The sequence below is a fragment of the Amphiura filiformis genome, chromosome 2 (assembly GCF_039555335.1).
Source record: "Amphiura filiformis chromosome 2, Afil_fr2py, whole genome shotgun sequence".
NCBI lineage: Eukaryota > Metazoa > Echinodermata > Ophiuroidea > Amphilepidida > Amphiuridae > Amphiura > Amphiura filiformis.
In genome coordinates, this window is record NC_092629.1 from 80,333,888 (window position 1) to 80,350,881 (window position 16,994).

At 34.9% G+C, this 16,994-nt stretch overlaps 2 protein-coding genes across 2 annotated transcripts in view; both read left to right on the forward strand.

Moving 5' to 3' along the window:
• LOC140143733 (lactadherin-like) overlaps window positions 1–7,901 on the forward strand; it is a 55,556-nt gene extending 47,655 nt beyond the window's left edge. Inside the window, exons 10-11 of the mRNA XM_072165547.1 lie at window positions 124–419; window positions 7,755–7,901. Coding sequence (XP_072021648.1) covers window positions 124–419; window positions 7,755–7,901 — 443 coding nt within the window. The remainder of the gene's footprint in view (window positions 1–123; window positions 420–7,754) is intronic.
• Window positions 7,902–13,456: 5,555 nt separating this feature from the next.
• LOC140143743 (transient receptor potential cation channel subfamily M member 1-like) lies at window positions 13,457–16,845 on the forward strand. The gene is made up of 4 exons (XM_072165559.1): window positions 13,457–13,704; window positions 15,526–15,664; window positions 15,964–16,117; window positions 16,788–16,845. Exons 1-4 carry the CDS (start codon window positions 13,645–13,647, stop codon window positions 16,843–16,845), a joined length of 411 nt encoding a protein of 136 aa, XP_072021660.1. The 5' UTR covers window positions 13,457–13,644.
• The last annotated feature ends 149 nt before the right edge of the window (window positions 16,846–16,994 follow it).

The following is a 16,994-nucleotide window of genomic DNA, read 5'->3' on the forward strand; positions in this document are numbered from 1 at the left end:
TTTATTGTTTTTAAAAGGGGTACTTATTTAAAGGTCTTTGATCTGATGCTCGTATATATATAAATAAATTAATAATAAATACATTATTATTAATACTAATATTATTATTATTATTATGTTTAGGCTCTGAGGACCAGAAGATTCAAGATAGTCGATTCAGTTGCTCCAGTCATAAACACGAACCTTGTAACCACTCAAAATCACGTTTAAATAGTACTTCTGCTTGGACCCCTGACAGTAGTGACAAAAACCAGTGGATAGAAGTAGATCTGGGTGTCACCAAGCTCGTGTCTGAGGTAGTGACTCAAGGAAATCCAGATGGTGACAAGTGGGTGACCAAATATAAGATTCAATACAAGGTGGAGGAGAGAGATGAATGGAAATATGTCACTGATGATACTAAAGAGAAAAACGAATTGGTAAATTCCACATTCAGAAGAATAAAGATGATTATAATACTTCATAATATATTCCTGCCATCTGATTGGTTAAAATAGTGGGCATTGTTTTAACTACACCCAGTATTTGATAGAATTTCATCAAAATGAACTGTTGACCGGTCATGGAAATGAACTATTGACCGGTCTGTCACGTGCGTCCCGATCACACTCCGCAATCGGTATATAAAACAAATATTGACTGCTTTATATTCGGGACATTGTAAAAATTATAGGCCCGCGGTGATCTCAAAACTATGCTAAAGGCCCGGTCACACTTTGACGGACGATAAGCAACGAAAGGTGACGAACGTGAAATCACAAAATGTTGCGACCAAAACCGGACGTTGTCTGGGCGGCGAATGACGATGTCTCGACGGAGCCCGACAACAAGCAACGAGGTCGGACGGCTGGCAGCGGATTTGCTTGCGGCAAGGAACGGCAGCTGACGGTGGATTGCGGCGATGATGACGAGACTCAGCGGCCGACATCAAAGCCTGTGTGTGTGCGGGTCGTATAGTCCACTTTGGCGTTTCCACTCTTCACAACGTTCTGATCATCCACTCAAAAATATCAATACCAATGATAATCAAAAATATTAACATCAATATGAACAATAATCAAAAATATTAAAATCAATATAAATAATAATCCAAACTATTAATATCTATATCAATAATAATCAAAAATATTAACATCAATATCAATAATAATCAAAAATATCACACATGTCAATAATAATAAAAAATAGTAAAATCAATATCAATTACAAGTAGTGTAGCTCTGACTTCCTCAGGACAAAGTACCTAAGAATGAGACATGTAGACCGCCCCTTGCCTACTGATGACTATGAAAAGAGCCGTTCACTGAAGACTGCCCCTTGACAACAGAGAACAAGCAGATCTCTCCTATCTGCTAATATACATGTTTTTATGGCTCTGAAAAGAGCCGTTCACTGAAGACTGCCCCTTGTCTACAAAAACAAGCAGACCTCGCCTATCTGATAAGTTTAAAGGTTTGGTGGCTCAAAAAAGAGCCGTTCAATGAAGACAGCCCCTTGTCAAGGGGCCACCAAAACCTGTATATTAGCAGATAGGCGAGATCTCCTTGTTCTCTGTTGACAAGGGGCAGTCTTCAGTGAACGGCTCTTTTCAGAGTCATCAGTAGGCAAGTGCGGTCTACGAATCTCATTCTTAGGTATTTTGTCCTGAAGAAGTCAGAGCTATTCCTGACGAAAGCTTGACAGTTCTAAACTTGTCCGTCGGCAACCCGCTAAAAACCCACTAATTGTTATGAATTCCCGTCGTAAAAGCCTATCCCACAATCAATATCATTAATAATAAAAAATATTACACATATCAATAATAATATAAAAAATAATATCAATATCAATAATAATCAAAAATAATAAAATCAGTGTCAATAATAATCTAAACTATTCATATCTATAATAATCACAAATATTAACATCAATATCAATTATTATAATCAAAGATATTAATATCAATAATAATAAAAATATTAATATCAATATATCAATATATCAATAATGATCAAAAATATTATCATCAATATCAATAATAATCAGAAATGTTAATATCAGTATCAATTATAATCAAAAATATTAACATCAATATCAATATCAATAATAATCAGAAATATTAATGTTTTTGATTATTATTGATATTTCTTTTTATATGAACTTCAAAATTGCATCGTGCAGGACAGTCTATTGAAATCGAACTGACGTCAAAAAATGTCAAGAATTCGCACACAAAGGTTAAAATCGTGGACCATCGTTTAAAAATCGTAACCCATCGCAGACCACCGTTTCAATGTCGCAGGTACTCGCAAACGACCCGCCATCAACAGTCAATATCCGTCACTCTCCGGACAAAATTTGCAAGTCACTGTCACACCAATATCGGTACAATTTCGTTACTTGCCGCAACGTGTCGTCAGGGTTCGAGATGTGACGTCACTTGCCGTTGTTTTTTCGTCAATGGTCGTTGACAACGACTTCCAACGAAACGACCTCAAAACGACTAGAGGCGGATTCGCACGGTATGGAAACGAAATTTGAACGGAATCACAACTACATTTTTTGTCGTCACAAAATTTTCAACATGTTGAAAATTTGCCGACGAACGCGACGAATAGATGAGTGACGCTAAATTCAAAATTGCAATTCGCAGCTTAACGTCGCTTGCCGTTCACCCCTATTCGTCATAGTGTGACCGGGCCTTAAGACCCTTGGCTGCGCTTCGGGTCATAACATGGTTTTGAGATCACCTTGGACCTATAATTTTAACAATGCCCCTCATAGCAGTCAATATTTGTATAATATAAACCAAACATAATCAGGTTACGCTAAATTCATCACGCGATTCGCCAACGCAGAGTGTAATTATTTATCCATTATGCGCCATATTGCCTTGGCTCCAAAACTGCAGCATCCATATTTATCCAATAGTCAAATATGTTGGAAAATCATTCATGAACTTTCATGTTCATTTTTCCCCGCCATGGCGGGATTAAAGAGCGGTAACCGGGCCAGTCAAGCACCAACATATGGATATAATTATGGTATAATATCTGTCACCAATAGCACCCATAAAATGTGACCTTATTAACCTTTTTTCTATTTCTATGATTCAAACCTGTTTACAAGTTGTCAAATTCCTTCTACTGTTGTAAAAAATGTCTTTATCCAATTGTAAACACCTCCCTGGTGCATGTAGTTGGGACGGTCAATTCGGCCCTTTAACCCTGAATTCACACTTAATATAGGTGTCATTTATCTTGGGTTCATCCTCTATTTATTTATTTATTTATTTATTTATTTATACTGTGAAATAATTATGTTAACCCCCCCCCCCCCCCGGTGGTGAATTTCAAAATGGTCTGCCAAAAATTTCTTGCCCTCTGCCCTTTGGCCGTGCCAAAAGATCTTTGACCCCTTTTGACGTGCCAACCCCCCCCTTTACACATGTAAGATTTTGGGAAACCCGAATTTAAACCCTTAAATTGTCTTATCATATATGTTTTCCTGCACCCACCTTTTTAGGGCATAATATAGAAACGGTGCCCAAAATATCTGTGCCAAAAATCGCTTGTCAATCATCAATGTCGGTTTTGTATGACTATGTGATGTTCCTCATGCATTTGATATTTGATCATGCCATGATAGGATGAGAACCCGTAGTTACAGGTTGGGTTTAATAGTAGAAATTAGCTTGATACCAGGTTTGCAATTCTTTTTTAACAGCCTTAGTTCTAGGTGAACGATTCGCTATTGCCGAGGTCATACATCCGAATTTCGTTAACAAGGTCAACTTCTGCACAGATAAGCTGGTGGAAAGAGGATATGATCGGCCTAAAGTTAATGAAATAACCAGCAAAGTTAAATTTGAAGATCGGGACAAATATCTCAACAATTCAAAGGAGAGTAGGCCTAACATGAACAAGAAAAATATCCCTCTTGTGTTAGTAACTACGTACACACCATAATATCAAAACCCAAGATCTCAAGATTCGAATCCACCTCTGCTGGCTTTTAAACGTGCCAAAAACTTGTCAGATACCTTAGCATAGTCTAAGCTACCCCAACTTGTTGAGCGTCTAAAGACGTGGGTATTTTTCAAATATTTTTGGTAGGTATGTTCCTCGGAATTTTGAAGTGGTGGTCTTTGGGAGCTGCCGGCATATCGGTAAAAGGGGGTCTTTTGGAGCTGCGAACAGTCAAAATCAGAAAAAACAGAAATATTAGGAATTAGCAATTTTGAGGTCTTTTAGAGCTGAAATTATCAAAAGCAAGGGACTTTCATAGCTCTATTTTTGGGTGTTGTAGAATTTCCAGAATAGGCTTTTCAAAATAAATTCTCTCAAATGGACTTAACCTCCTAAAATATGAACGGTTACTCCTTTGTGAAATTGTTTTTAAAATTTGGATCTCTTGGGTACCCTTTTGTTATATCGTTTGCCCATGAAATGTCGAACTTTTTTGTCAATGAGGGATTGCGTCGCAAATCCAGAAGTGCATGTACTCTCCCATGGGGCATTGTTATACACATTGTTGCTTCTCATATCAAAACCGCTCGAGCAATGCAGCTCAAAACTTGGACATTAATTGTTGTATAAATTGTATTAATGATACTTTTTTTCCCTTTTTGTCTTACCAAATACCAGGGGTAAAGACATCAGGGTGGGCAAAGACTTTTTTATCGGTCAAGTTTACGGGGACAACTGCGCGTATTTTAAATTTTAAATGTTATACTATTTTAACCAAAAAATTAAAGTATATAATACCAAATATTGCCTGTACAGTAATCTTATTAAGACCATGCACTTTAAATTAAGTTATTTTAGTGCTAGTATACTAACACATATTTGTCCCAAAATACAAACGCATGTATGCTATGTGTTAGTAGGCCTATGCTTGCACATTAACACTAACACATAGTTGTCCCATAAACAAACAATACATACACATGCTGACCGTTAGTACACTAACACATACACATTCTGAGTGTTAGTAGCACATAAACACTAACACATAGTTGTCCCAAAAAAACCCCACATACAACACATGTATGCTATGTGTTAGTATACTTGCACATAAACACTAATACACAGTTGTCCCCAAAAAACTAACACATACAATACATACACATGCTAACCGTTAGTACACTAACACATACACATTCTGAATGTTAGTATAGAGCACATAAACACTAACATATAGTTGTCCCAAAAACAAACAAACACATACAATACATAAACATGCTAACCGTTGGTATACTAGTATATAAAAACTAACACATAGTTGTTCCAAAAAACACACACATACAATACATACACATGCTAACCGTTAGTACACTAACACATACCCATTCATAGTGTTAGTATACTAGTACATAAACACTAATACATATAGTTGCCCCCCCCCCCAAAAAAGAAACACATACAATACATACACATGCTAATCGTTACACATACACATTAGTATATAACGTTAGTATACTAGCACATACACACTAATACATAGTTTTCTGGCTGCATTCCCAGTCAACATGACGACTCACAATTTATTAATTATTCTTATTGCCCATTTGTGAAGTTTGACATTTATCTAAGTAGCATTTGTAGATATTCACCGAAATAAGTAAGAATTTTGTGTTTTTAACTGTGCAAGCTGTGTAGTGTTTAATATAATTTTAGTGTTATCTTGCTTTTTATTTGTCATCTAATATTATATAGTTTGTTTTATTGGCATTAACAAACAATTTATTAGCTTTGAACCAGTTAGAAACTTTTTTCAACTCATCATTTATCAAAACTATGTTTTCATTGATGTTTTTATCAGAATACAAAAAAGTGGCGTCATCCGCAAACAATACAAAGTCAAGTACGTTGGATGAATACGTAATATCATCACCAGATAAATAGAAGTGGGTCCAATATCGACCAATGTTTTTGTCAGCATCAGGCCTGTTCCTGGGCTTGTATTCCAAAATAACGTTGGTCTTCCTGGCATTGATCCTTGTCATGAGTTGCGTGCTTTTCCTTTCTAAGATTGTAAGCGAGCCTCCCACGTTCTCTTTTCATAACAGGAGGTGTGCCCTGTAGTACTCTTATTTTGCTTCCGCCTTTCATATTCTTTGGGTCCACAAAGAAATGCCGGTCACATGTATAAGCAAATCTCACAATAATAGGACAAGGAGGCATCTCCCTATTATTGTCACGTTTAGCAAATTTTGACTGAGGTAGTATGTGGCAATCAGTCATTACTATTCCCCTCTCCAGTTGATCAAGAGATATAGAAAAGTTGTGGTGCCACACATCCAACAAGACTGATTTAATGTCCTCTGCCCTTTCTTTTCCTCCACACCAAGTTATTCTTTCTATAGTAATAGTAATAGTATTTCTTCCAAATCAAGTACGTTTGTATCCATTCCACTGTTGATTTGATCTCGGGGAGTGTTTTCTTTTCCATTTCATCAAGAATTACAGCATGATTACTCGTTGCAGTTTCGTTGTTGATTTCAATGTTCTAAGTTCCTCTTTCATCTCTTTGATATCTCGTCGATTCTCATCCAGTTTAATCACAATTTCTTGTTTCATTTGTGAAATTAACTGCTTCAATTCAGAGTTACTTACATCCAAATTTCCCCCATGGTCACTGTGTAGGTGTATTACAATTAACTACCAAAGATATAGGTGAAAACAATAATTATTTTGAATATATCGCTCTGCACTACAAGCAGGTTGAACTCATCACCTGGGGATGTCTGCAATCGTATATTGAATACAATACCGGTCTTTTCAAAGATACTAATCTTACAGGTGCGAGTTTCAGCATGACATGGTTCAATGCAGAGGTACCGCGTTAACGTACCAGTGCAGCGCGGTATATTCAAAATTGTTTTCGCCTATTGCTATGGTAGTTAATCCGATTATTACATAACTTCGCCGCGTATACAGACGAATGATGAAACGAACGATGTTGTCTATCGATTTCCATTGTCATATATACTACACACTGTACAGAAAGTGGCGGTCGGATACATTTTCTAGCTCAAAATCAGTTTTTATGGAAAAATATAGCCACATCACAAGGCTCCGATAGATATGTAAATATTTATCATCAGTTTATGAGTAAAGAAATGCTGCAAAGTATGTTAAAATCCAAATCAATTACGTTTTTTCTCGGAGATCCGAAGTGGTCGTGGTCATATGTTACAGCTCCATTCGAATATTCACAAACAATTTTATCAAATCAATTGGTTCAGCCATTTGTATACACACGGATCCACCGTTTGCTGCTTGATATTAAATAGACTATCCGTTGCAAACCTTTCCGTGAATAAGAACCGTTTGTTTTCAAACACCTGAAACACTCCCAAGAAATAGTTCACAAACACTTTTTCTCAAATCGATTGGTTCAGCCATTTGTATACAAACGGATTAACATAGATTAACAGTTACAAACCTGTCCGTGCAGAAGAACCGTTTGTTTACAAACACCTGAAACACTCTAACCAGTAGTTCACAAACCCTTTTTTTAAATCAATTGGTTCAGCCATTTGTATACAAACAGATCAACCGTTGCAAAATTTAGAGTGTGGGTGTATTTGCCGAAACGTGGGTTTTGATATTGTTCCCCTATCCCAAATAGTGTCCACCCCTCCAGATTGGCGCCCATCTCTATAAGTATTAGTACAGTGTACTATATTTGTATGAGTGAAAACTTAGTTCAAGGTATCTCATAATATTTCATAATATACATGTGTTTGAACTTATAATCTTCTTTTATAGGAATTCACTGGAAACTGTGATCGGAATTCAGAACAGACTAACAGATTTCCAGAGCCCATAAGAGCATCTTTCATCAGGTTCGTCCCCACTGATTGGAAAAATAACATCAGTGTGCGGTTTGAGTTAAGAGGTTTGGGTGGTAAGTGACACCGCTATCATAAATGTGAATAAAAAACATATGCATTGATATTTTGTCTTTTCAACTAGCACAAAAAGATATCTAATATTGCATATGAACAAATTTAAGCTATTTTGCCAGTCTTAAATAAACGATTTTCACGTTCTATTACATTAAAGCCCACCATAATTATGTTTTCAAGTTTGGATCTGTATTGCTCGAGCGGTTTTGATATGAGAAGCAAAAACGTGTTTAACAATGCCCCATGGGAGAGTACATGCACTTCCACATGTGGTTACCGCAATTCACCACATTTTTAATATCACCATTTAGACTAAAAATATCTCGGGCGTTGAATTTTACTGTGCACCTGAAAAAAAAAGAGCGCTCTTCTGATCTCAGTTAGATTAATTAGATCAAAAACCTTTAAATAAACAGCCCGTTTAAAAACAATAAATAGTTTTTAAAAATGTATACACAAAAGTGCTTCTCTTGCAAAATGACAAAATAGACGTTCTTGCACTAACTCCACGACTTGTTAGTATCACTATTACTGTTAATATTATTATTATTAGTAGTAGTAGTTGTTGTTGTTGTTGTAGTAATAGTAGTAGTAGTAGTGGTAGTAGTAGAAGTAGTAGTAGTAGTGGTAGTGGTGGTAGTAGTAGTGGTAGTGGTAGTGGTAGTGGTAGTGGTAGTGGTAGTGGTAGTAGTAGTGGTAGTAGTGGTAGTAGTAGTAGTAGTAGTAGTAGTAGTAGTAGTAGTAGTAGTAGTAGTAGTAGTAGTAGTAGTAGTAGTAGTAGTAGTAGCAGTATTATGATCATTATTATTATTATTATTATTATCATTATTATTATTATTATTATTATTGTTGTTGTTGTTGTTGTTGTTGTTGTTGTTGTTGTTGTTGTTGTTATTATTATTATTATTATTATTATTATTATTATTATTATTATTATTATTATTATTATTATTATTATTATTATTATTATTACAAGCTGTATCAAAATGATTGGTACCCATCAGTTTTCATCGATAATGGATGAGCCTGAGACATAAAAATTCAACATACATTTCAATTCAATATACATTCTGGATATTTCAAATGTATCCAAAAGTGTATTTGGAAGAGGTAGGCTTTTCAATAAACATCAAAATTGATGGGTACCAATCATTTTGATACACTCTGTATTATTATTATTATTATTATTATTATTATTATTATTATTATTATTATTATTATTATTATTATTATTATTATTATTATTAGTATCATTATTATTACTGTCTGTTCAATTAGTTCAGATTCTTGTATTTTTAAGATATTTGAAAAAATAAACAATTGTGGTCAAAGTCATCAATAAAAAGTGTTAGCACAGCTTAAGACCCAACGTTTTTCAAATTCCAAAGTTCAATTTAAAACCCCATTTATTTTTAAATTTGCCTCATTTTAGGCAGTTACCTGGGTTCACCAAAAGGGTTCGTGACCTTTTCACAAATCGAGTGGGATGGTCCATTCTCAACTTAGGACATAGAACCTATCCAATTTAGCAAAAAAAATCTATCAATCTCTCTTGCCATTTCATTTGTTATACCGTTCCGGTTTTTGAATAGGGTCTATGGTGATGATGGTCCTCCGGTTTTTTATGGACGAAATTAGATGAAGCTCCGTTAAAGGTATGCGCGATTACATTTTATGCATAACATTATTCCGAGCATTATGTTTTTTTCTAAACAATGACATTAAAATTATATGGATTTCGTTCTTATTTCATAGATACTATTACTATGTAAATTGAGTTTGGTTTAATACCATCATCCTTCCAATGAATATCTGCATTCGCTTGACATTTTAGATACAGTGACTTTTCTGTTATCATTGTTTTAAATAATATTTCTTAAAATTATTTTGTTTTCAAATGTCCTTCTCATAGTTTGTGTTCAAAAAACAAAACGAAATAACAAATTTAAAATAAATGTGTAGTTTTATAATAGGCCTAGGCCTACACCTTCTCAGACCCATCCACACAACAAATAAATAAATACATATAATAAAATAAATAAATAATAAATAAATAAATAAATAAATAAATAAATAAATAAATAAATAAATAAATAAATAAATAAATACATAAATAAATAAATAAATCGTCGGCTGTATTCCATAGTGGCGTATAGTGATTTTTGGTCATTTTTTTTTAAAATTGGCACATATGTTTTATATGATGATGTTCTCTTTCATTTTTTCTAAGTCTCATCAGTCATAATTAGCTAATTAATTAAATTTGGCGTATAGTTACAAAGTGACATTGTTTTGTATTCCATAGTGGCGTATCGACCTTACGCCACTTTTTATACACATTTTATAATTAAGAAATATCGGCAAAAATGAAAAACATTATAGACGTGTCACTTTCCGAAAAGTAACGCCATATGAATTACACGGCAATCGAGGTGGCGTAAGGTTAATATGTGATGCGATCAAGCAAAATCAGTCGGAACTCGGCAATAATAAATTTTCAGTTTCCTATAGGATTGTAAAAAGTATTTATAAAGCTGGATTTTGCAGAAAATCCCATTGAAATTGAACAACCAGTTCCAAAGATATGAGCAATTAAAGAGTTTCCAAAACAATAGGAAACAAAAGGAAAAATTTCCTTTGTTTGGCTATATCTCAAAATCAATATTTCCGAGTTCCGACTGATTTGGCTTGATCGCATCACATATTAGGTTAGGGTATTGCGTTTTGCGTGTTTTCTATAGTGACGTATAGTTTTGTACTTTGTACTGTTTTCAGTTTGCTTACAATATTATGTATTTATTTACTTTGAAAAGTATATAGAAATAAGATCTATTTAGTTAACTACCGAAATTTCACATCATTTACAAAATATGATGAATGTCTGATGTACAGAACTCGATTTTAAATTGGTATTTCTTCAAACCCGCTTTTCTCGAAAAGTTGTTTATTCGCGATGCCTCACTATACGCCACTATGGAATACAGCCGACGATATACGCAAGGAATTTATTTATATAAACTGGACCTATTCTGAAACCTAGTTCATCTTCACATTTTTATGTAGTAGATAAAGGGTGAGAAACAGACCATTACCATAGATAATCGGTGTCTTGTTGAGGTATGGTGAGCAGTTAGTCGCTCGGAAGGCGAGACCCCGAAGGGGTCGAGCCTTCCGAGCGACTAACATGCGAAATTTCACATCATTTACAAAATATGATGAATGTCTGATGTACAGAACTCGATTTTAAATTGGTATTTCTTCAAACCCGCTTTTCTCGAAAAGTTGTTTATTCGCGATGCCTCACTATACGCCACTATGGAATACAGCCGACGATATACGCAAGGAATTTATTTATATAAACTGGACCTATTCTGAAACCTAGTTCATCTTCACATTTTTATGTAGTAGATAAAGGGTGAGAAACAGACCATTACCATAGATAATCGGTGTCTTGTTGAGGTATGGTGAGCATGTTAGTCGCTCGGAAGGCGAGACCCCGAAGGGGTCGAGCCTTCCGAGCGACTTCATGCGAACCATACCTCAACAAGACACCGATTATCTATGGTAATGGTCTGTTTTGAACCGTTTATCTTACATATACGGTGAGCCAAAATAAACGAATTTGTTGTTATGGTTTATTCATTTTCCAAAAGACAAACTGGAAAAGCTGATATGATTATCTTGTGTAAGTTTAGGGTTTTCCAAAAATAAAAACACACCGAGACAGTGTAATATTCTTCCCGTGTGTCCTGCGTTTGAGTCTACGAGTCTTATCTAGTGTCAATTGAAAGTGATTTAATCAAATCAATACAACATTGATTTTAACCGGAGATTCTATTCAATTCACTTGTGGTCATGTCCCACTCGATTATACATATTCGTAATATAAATAATGAATATGTAAATAGTTCAAAGGTCAAAGTGGGTGTGTTTTACCTAGACATGGCGGTAACTCATTTAACACCATAGAATTTATATTTATCTTTAATATACTTATAGAACAAATGTCCTGAACCAAATCAACGCATATTCCTGGGTACCTTCCTCGACCTTTTTTGGTTGGGGTTAGGCCGCAGATTGTTGTAGTTTTTCTACATCTAGTCTTGTGGCCTGTAATGTACTGCATTTTAGGTGCAAAATATCCTTGGTTGAACTTAATTTGTAAGACCTCATGGCTCTTGTTTTGTTACCTACTTTGTCGGAATCTGCGTTATTTGGGAGAGGGGGGACAAAGGTAGATTGACATCCTCGTCCTAATTATACAGGCTTTAAGACCTAATACAAACTAATTTGCATTATTCAATAAAGGTGTTCTTGGTGTCATTCAATACACACAAGTATTGTTTACCATCTTCATTTAAATCTAATATGCATACACTTGCATAATAATTTATGCTGATCGTGTAAAATATATTAAACTTTGATGCATTTTAAGTTTGTTGAAATGTCCAAAAAGTCAAATAATGTGGCCAGTGTTTCTAAATATGAACATGTACTTCTCTTGTTCAAAATTTATTGACCTGACCAAGATTATCTTGACCTGTCCAAGATTATCTTGACCTGTCCAAGATTATCTTGACCTGTCCAAGATTATCTTGACCTGTCCAGATTATCTTGACCTGTCCACATTACTTGATATAATCGACAGTTGACCAGACTTTGAACAAAAGAAATACAATAGATAATGGAACAAAAGAAGAGGGCTAGACGTATATAATAACGTAATGTTTCAACAGTGGCGTTTCAACACGAAGCACTGGCAAATATAGCTATTTTGATGGACAATTATACTTCCCTGATGCGGATGGTCGAATAATTGACAAAAAAGTTTATGGTACCCGATGTTCTGCAGCTTTTTATAAAAATATCGCGGAGAAAGACCAAAATTGAAAATAAATGGGGTTTCAAATTGAACTTTGGAATTTGAAAAGTATAAATCACTTTGGGTCTAAAGCTGTGCTAACACTTTTCGTTGATGACTTTGACCAATTTTGTTTATTTTTTCAATTATCTTAAAACTATAAGAATCTAAGTTAATTGAACAGACAGTAATATTATTATTATTACATAGGTTTTCTCGGTTAATTTAACACATTTTTCGTTATACTTAATATCCTTTTAAGTTAAGTTTGAATTCGTCCATTACAATGAGGATGTGCCTGTTTATAAACTTAAATTTTGTCTTTGGTCAAATATATTCATAATTATTTTGATCAAACAGATTGTTTAATTTCGTCCCAGAGCGCATTGAAATCGCCTCACCTGTTGCATGGACAGATTTAATTATAGTGTTTGTTAATTACTTTTCATGCTTTGATCAAAGCAATTCAAAATAATGCATTGTATGCCTTCATTTTTGAATTGCAGCTTTTGAGTCACTTATTATTATTATTATTATTATTATTATTATTATTATTATTATTATTATTATTATTATTATTATTATTATTATTATTATTATTATTATTATTATTATTATTATTATTATTATCATCATCATCATCATTATGTTTAGGCTCTGAGGACCACAAGATTCAAGATAGTCAAATCAGTTGCTCCAATAAAAAACACGGACCATGTAACCACTCAAAATCACGTTTAAATGGTACTTCTGCTTGGACCACTGACAGTAGTGACAAAACCAGTGGATAGAAGTAGATCTGGGTGTCACCAAGCTCGTGTCTGAGGTAGTGACCCAAGGAGATCCAGATGATGATAAGTGGGTGACCAAATATAAGATTCAATACAAGATGGAGGAGAGAGAAAAATGGAAGTATATCACTGATGATACTAAAGAGAAAAACGAATTGGTAAATTCCACATTCTGAAGAATAAAGATGACTATAAACCAAATATACTCGTATTATGTTACATATGCTAAATTTCTCACGCGATTCGCCAACGCACAAGTACAATTTATATACTAGTATTATCAACTTCAAAGTAATGCGCCATATTGCCTTAACTCCAAAACTGCAGCATCCATATTCAGTGGCGTACCGTGGCCGCTCTTGCCCGGGGGGGGAGGGTGGGGCTGAAGAAAATGTCAATTTTGCCGCCCCTTCCTCAACAGCCCGAAAAGGTTGACACAAAAAGTGAAGAGCAAAAAAAAAAAAAAAGGATTATAGGCGCCCTAGCGCCCTAAAAGGAACACATTTTGATATATAGTACCCTTTTTTTCACTATTTTTCAATTTTTTGGCGCCCCATTTTTCTTCACTAATTCCTTTTGCCGCCCCTTCGTTTTGAGCGCACCATGCTTTTACCCAAAGCCCCCCAAAAAAAATGCATGATATTTATCCAACAGTCAAATATGTTGGAAAGTCACTCATGAACCCTGAATTGACACTTAATTTATGTGTAATTTATCTTGATCCAATCTCTACCATGGATAGTTACCTACTATATATCTTTATAAATATAATGGATGCTTGTACTAGATTTGGGTTTTTGCGTCTCAAACAAACAATGTTCAATTGCAATATTTCGAAACCACAAACTAAAATTGGGTGCTATGATGTACGAGATTCGGCTACGAATATGCATTTTACCAAATTGTAAATAGGAAACTGCTTCATTTTGTCATTTTTATATGCATTACTTTCTTGTGATGACCTTCAAGAGTGGCTATTTTCAGAAAAAGAGATGAGGTTGTTCAAGAGTTTATATTATAATATACCCATTTAGTCCTAAGCCTGGCTGGAATGGCTGGGGCCTAGCCTTCGTCCTGAAATATATTTAACTCCATGCATGCAATCAAGACCATGGGATTTACAGACTAGTGGGTTAAATTCCCCCACTGAGCTTAGCAGTTGGATAAATAATATGTAATGGTACGGAATGATTTTTCCTATGGGAAAAATACACTTTGCAATGTCGTCATCTATAATCATATTACTAGAATATTAAACTTGCACGACACGTGGCTCATCAATGTGCGGGAAGCACAACGTATCAGTTGATTACTGTCCATAATTCTGTAAACTACTGTTGTAACATGAATTACATGTCATTTTTTTAAACTGTGGCCAATGTTTCATATTTCATGTAGTTAGAATCGCTTCTCCAACAAAAATACGAAAACCATAATCAGACATTAAATGATATCCATTTAATTTTGACCAGAATAGTGTGATAAAAACCTATTCGCAGGCTGTGTCCTGTATGTGTGTTATGGAATTCTAGAATTAAACTCATGAGATAAAAATTACACAAAGAGTGAACTAGAACTTCTGTTACATTTCGCTAGAAGGGTCATCAGTCCGAAATGTATTTTACATAGTGTTTTTATTAAGTATATTGTATACATGTGCAATTCTATCTGTATTTCATATTTAATTGTATGTATGTGTTTTTAAAAGATTTTGATGTATTTTGTTTGACCCCTGGGCACAACTGAAAAACAGTGCTTGCACCGATGGGTTTCCCCGGGCAAAATAATAACTAATAAAATAAAATAAAATAAAATAAATTAATAAACCTAATACAAGAATTATAAACCTAAACCTTACCCTAACCGTAATCCTAACCGTAACCTTAACCCTAACGACATTTATATGTGTTAAAGCGTTATTTGTGCAGTGCATGTGATTATATTGCGCGGTATATTTGGATTTATATCTTGTTTTAAAGGAATTCACTGGAAACTGCGATGGGAATTCGAAACAGATCAACAGATTTCCAGCTCCCATAAGAGCATCTTTCATCAGGTTGGTCCCCACTGAATGGAACAAAGGTATTAGTCTGCGGTTTGAGTTAAGAGGTTCTGATGGTAAGTGACATCACTACGATATAGTTTCATTATCATATTACCATCAGTACAAGATCAGCTTCACCGGATTTCCTAACATTATGTTCATAATGATAATTTTTGGACAAATTAACCACAAAACCATGAAAACTATAAATAATTGTTTGATGTTCACCTGAAATATTTTCGCTAGATCGACCAAAAATTCTTGGAAGTCATTGCATCAATTTCAATCAGTATACTGTTCTTTCAGTATTCTACGTTATGATATTATAAAGCGATGTGATTAATTACCCCAGTGTTGTTTTTTTTTTCTCCAGATCTTCCAGTTGTGTGCATTCTTGTCGAAGGAGGTCCAAATAGCATTCAACAATCATGTGAGGCTGTTGCGAAAGGAACACCGGTTGTGATTGTGGCCAACTCTGGTCGCGCGTCTGACGTGCTAGCGCATGCCTTTCAGGCAGGCGAAGAAGGGTAGGTTTAGCATTTTTCACTCGTTTTTAAACATCATGTCATAGAAATAGTGTTTCACAAGTAATTAATCATGTCGTCAACAAGAGAAAACTTAATAGAATCACGCGTGTTTCCTGAAAACAATATCTAAGACGCCTTCCCAGAAAATCCACGTCCTTGTAAGATCAATTATTGTAGCCAGCGTTGAGCTACGTGTTGATGTTGTGCATTTTTGATAGACATTGATTATGACACAAACCTAATTTTCATTTTGCGATTCTATATACCTTCTACACTTCCGCATTAAGTTGGTTTTTGTTTTCGAAGATTATGCACATGATCGTCATATATTTTCAGTACCATATATATTACAAATTCCATTCTTCAGAATTGTGTCTTGCTACTTGAGCACATATAACATGGCCACTGGCAAATAAGAGTTGATTAAAGCGATATTTTAAGACGAATAACATACACCGAATGGCCTATGAAATGTGCTAGATTAGACGGCGGCTGCTTCCTGACGGAGCTGATGTTGGTGGCTCTGTTTGTTTTAGGATATGGTCATATATGTGCGGTAGAAAGTAGTTCCCTTCGTCTCTGTTGAGTGTTTTGGCCCCTTCTTTCTTATCCAGATGGCTTTCTTGATAAATCTCTGACTGTTCCCAACTAACATTATGCTTTTCCTCAGAAACATGATCGTTATTGCCGATTTGTTATCCTCCCCTGTAATGGAAGCCTGTCTCTGAGATCTTGTGTGAACTTTCTTTGAGGCCTTTTCGGCTTCAGTTTTATGTTTTCTCAGTCTGGTACCGAATTGTCTAGATGTTTCACTTATATGTGACTTGTCACAATTGAGACACGGTAATTCGTACACATCGTCTGACGTTTGTTTTAA

Excerpts from the sequence above, each read along its gene's own strand:
- LOC140143743 (XM_072165559.1), top strand. The coding sequence starts at position 13,645 with ATGGAGGAGAGAGAAAAATGGAAGTATATCACTGATGATACTAAAGAG. Across the intron at positions 13,705-15,525 it reads CTAAAGAGAAAAACGAATTG|GAATTCACTGGAAACTGCGA; the intron begins GTAAATTCCACA and ends CTTGTTTTAAAG. Across the intron at positions 15,665-15,963 it reads TGAGTTAAGAGGTTCTGATG|ATCTTCCAGTTGTGTGCATT; the intron begins GTAAGTGACATC and ends TTTTTTCTCCAG.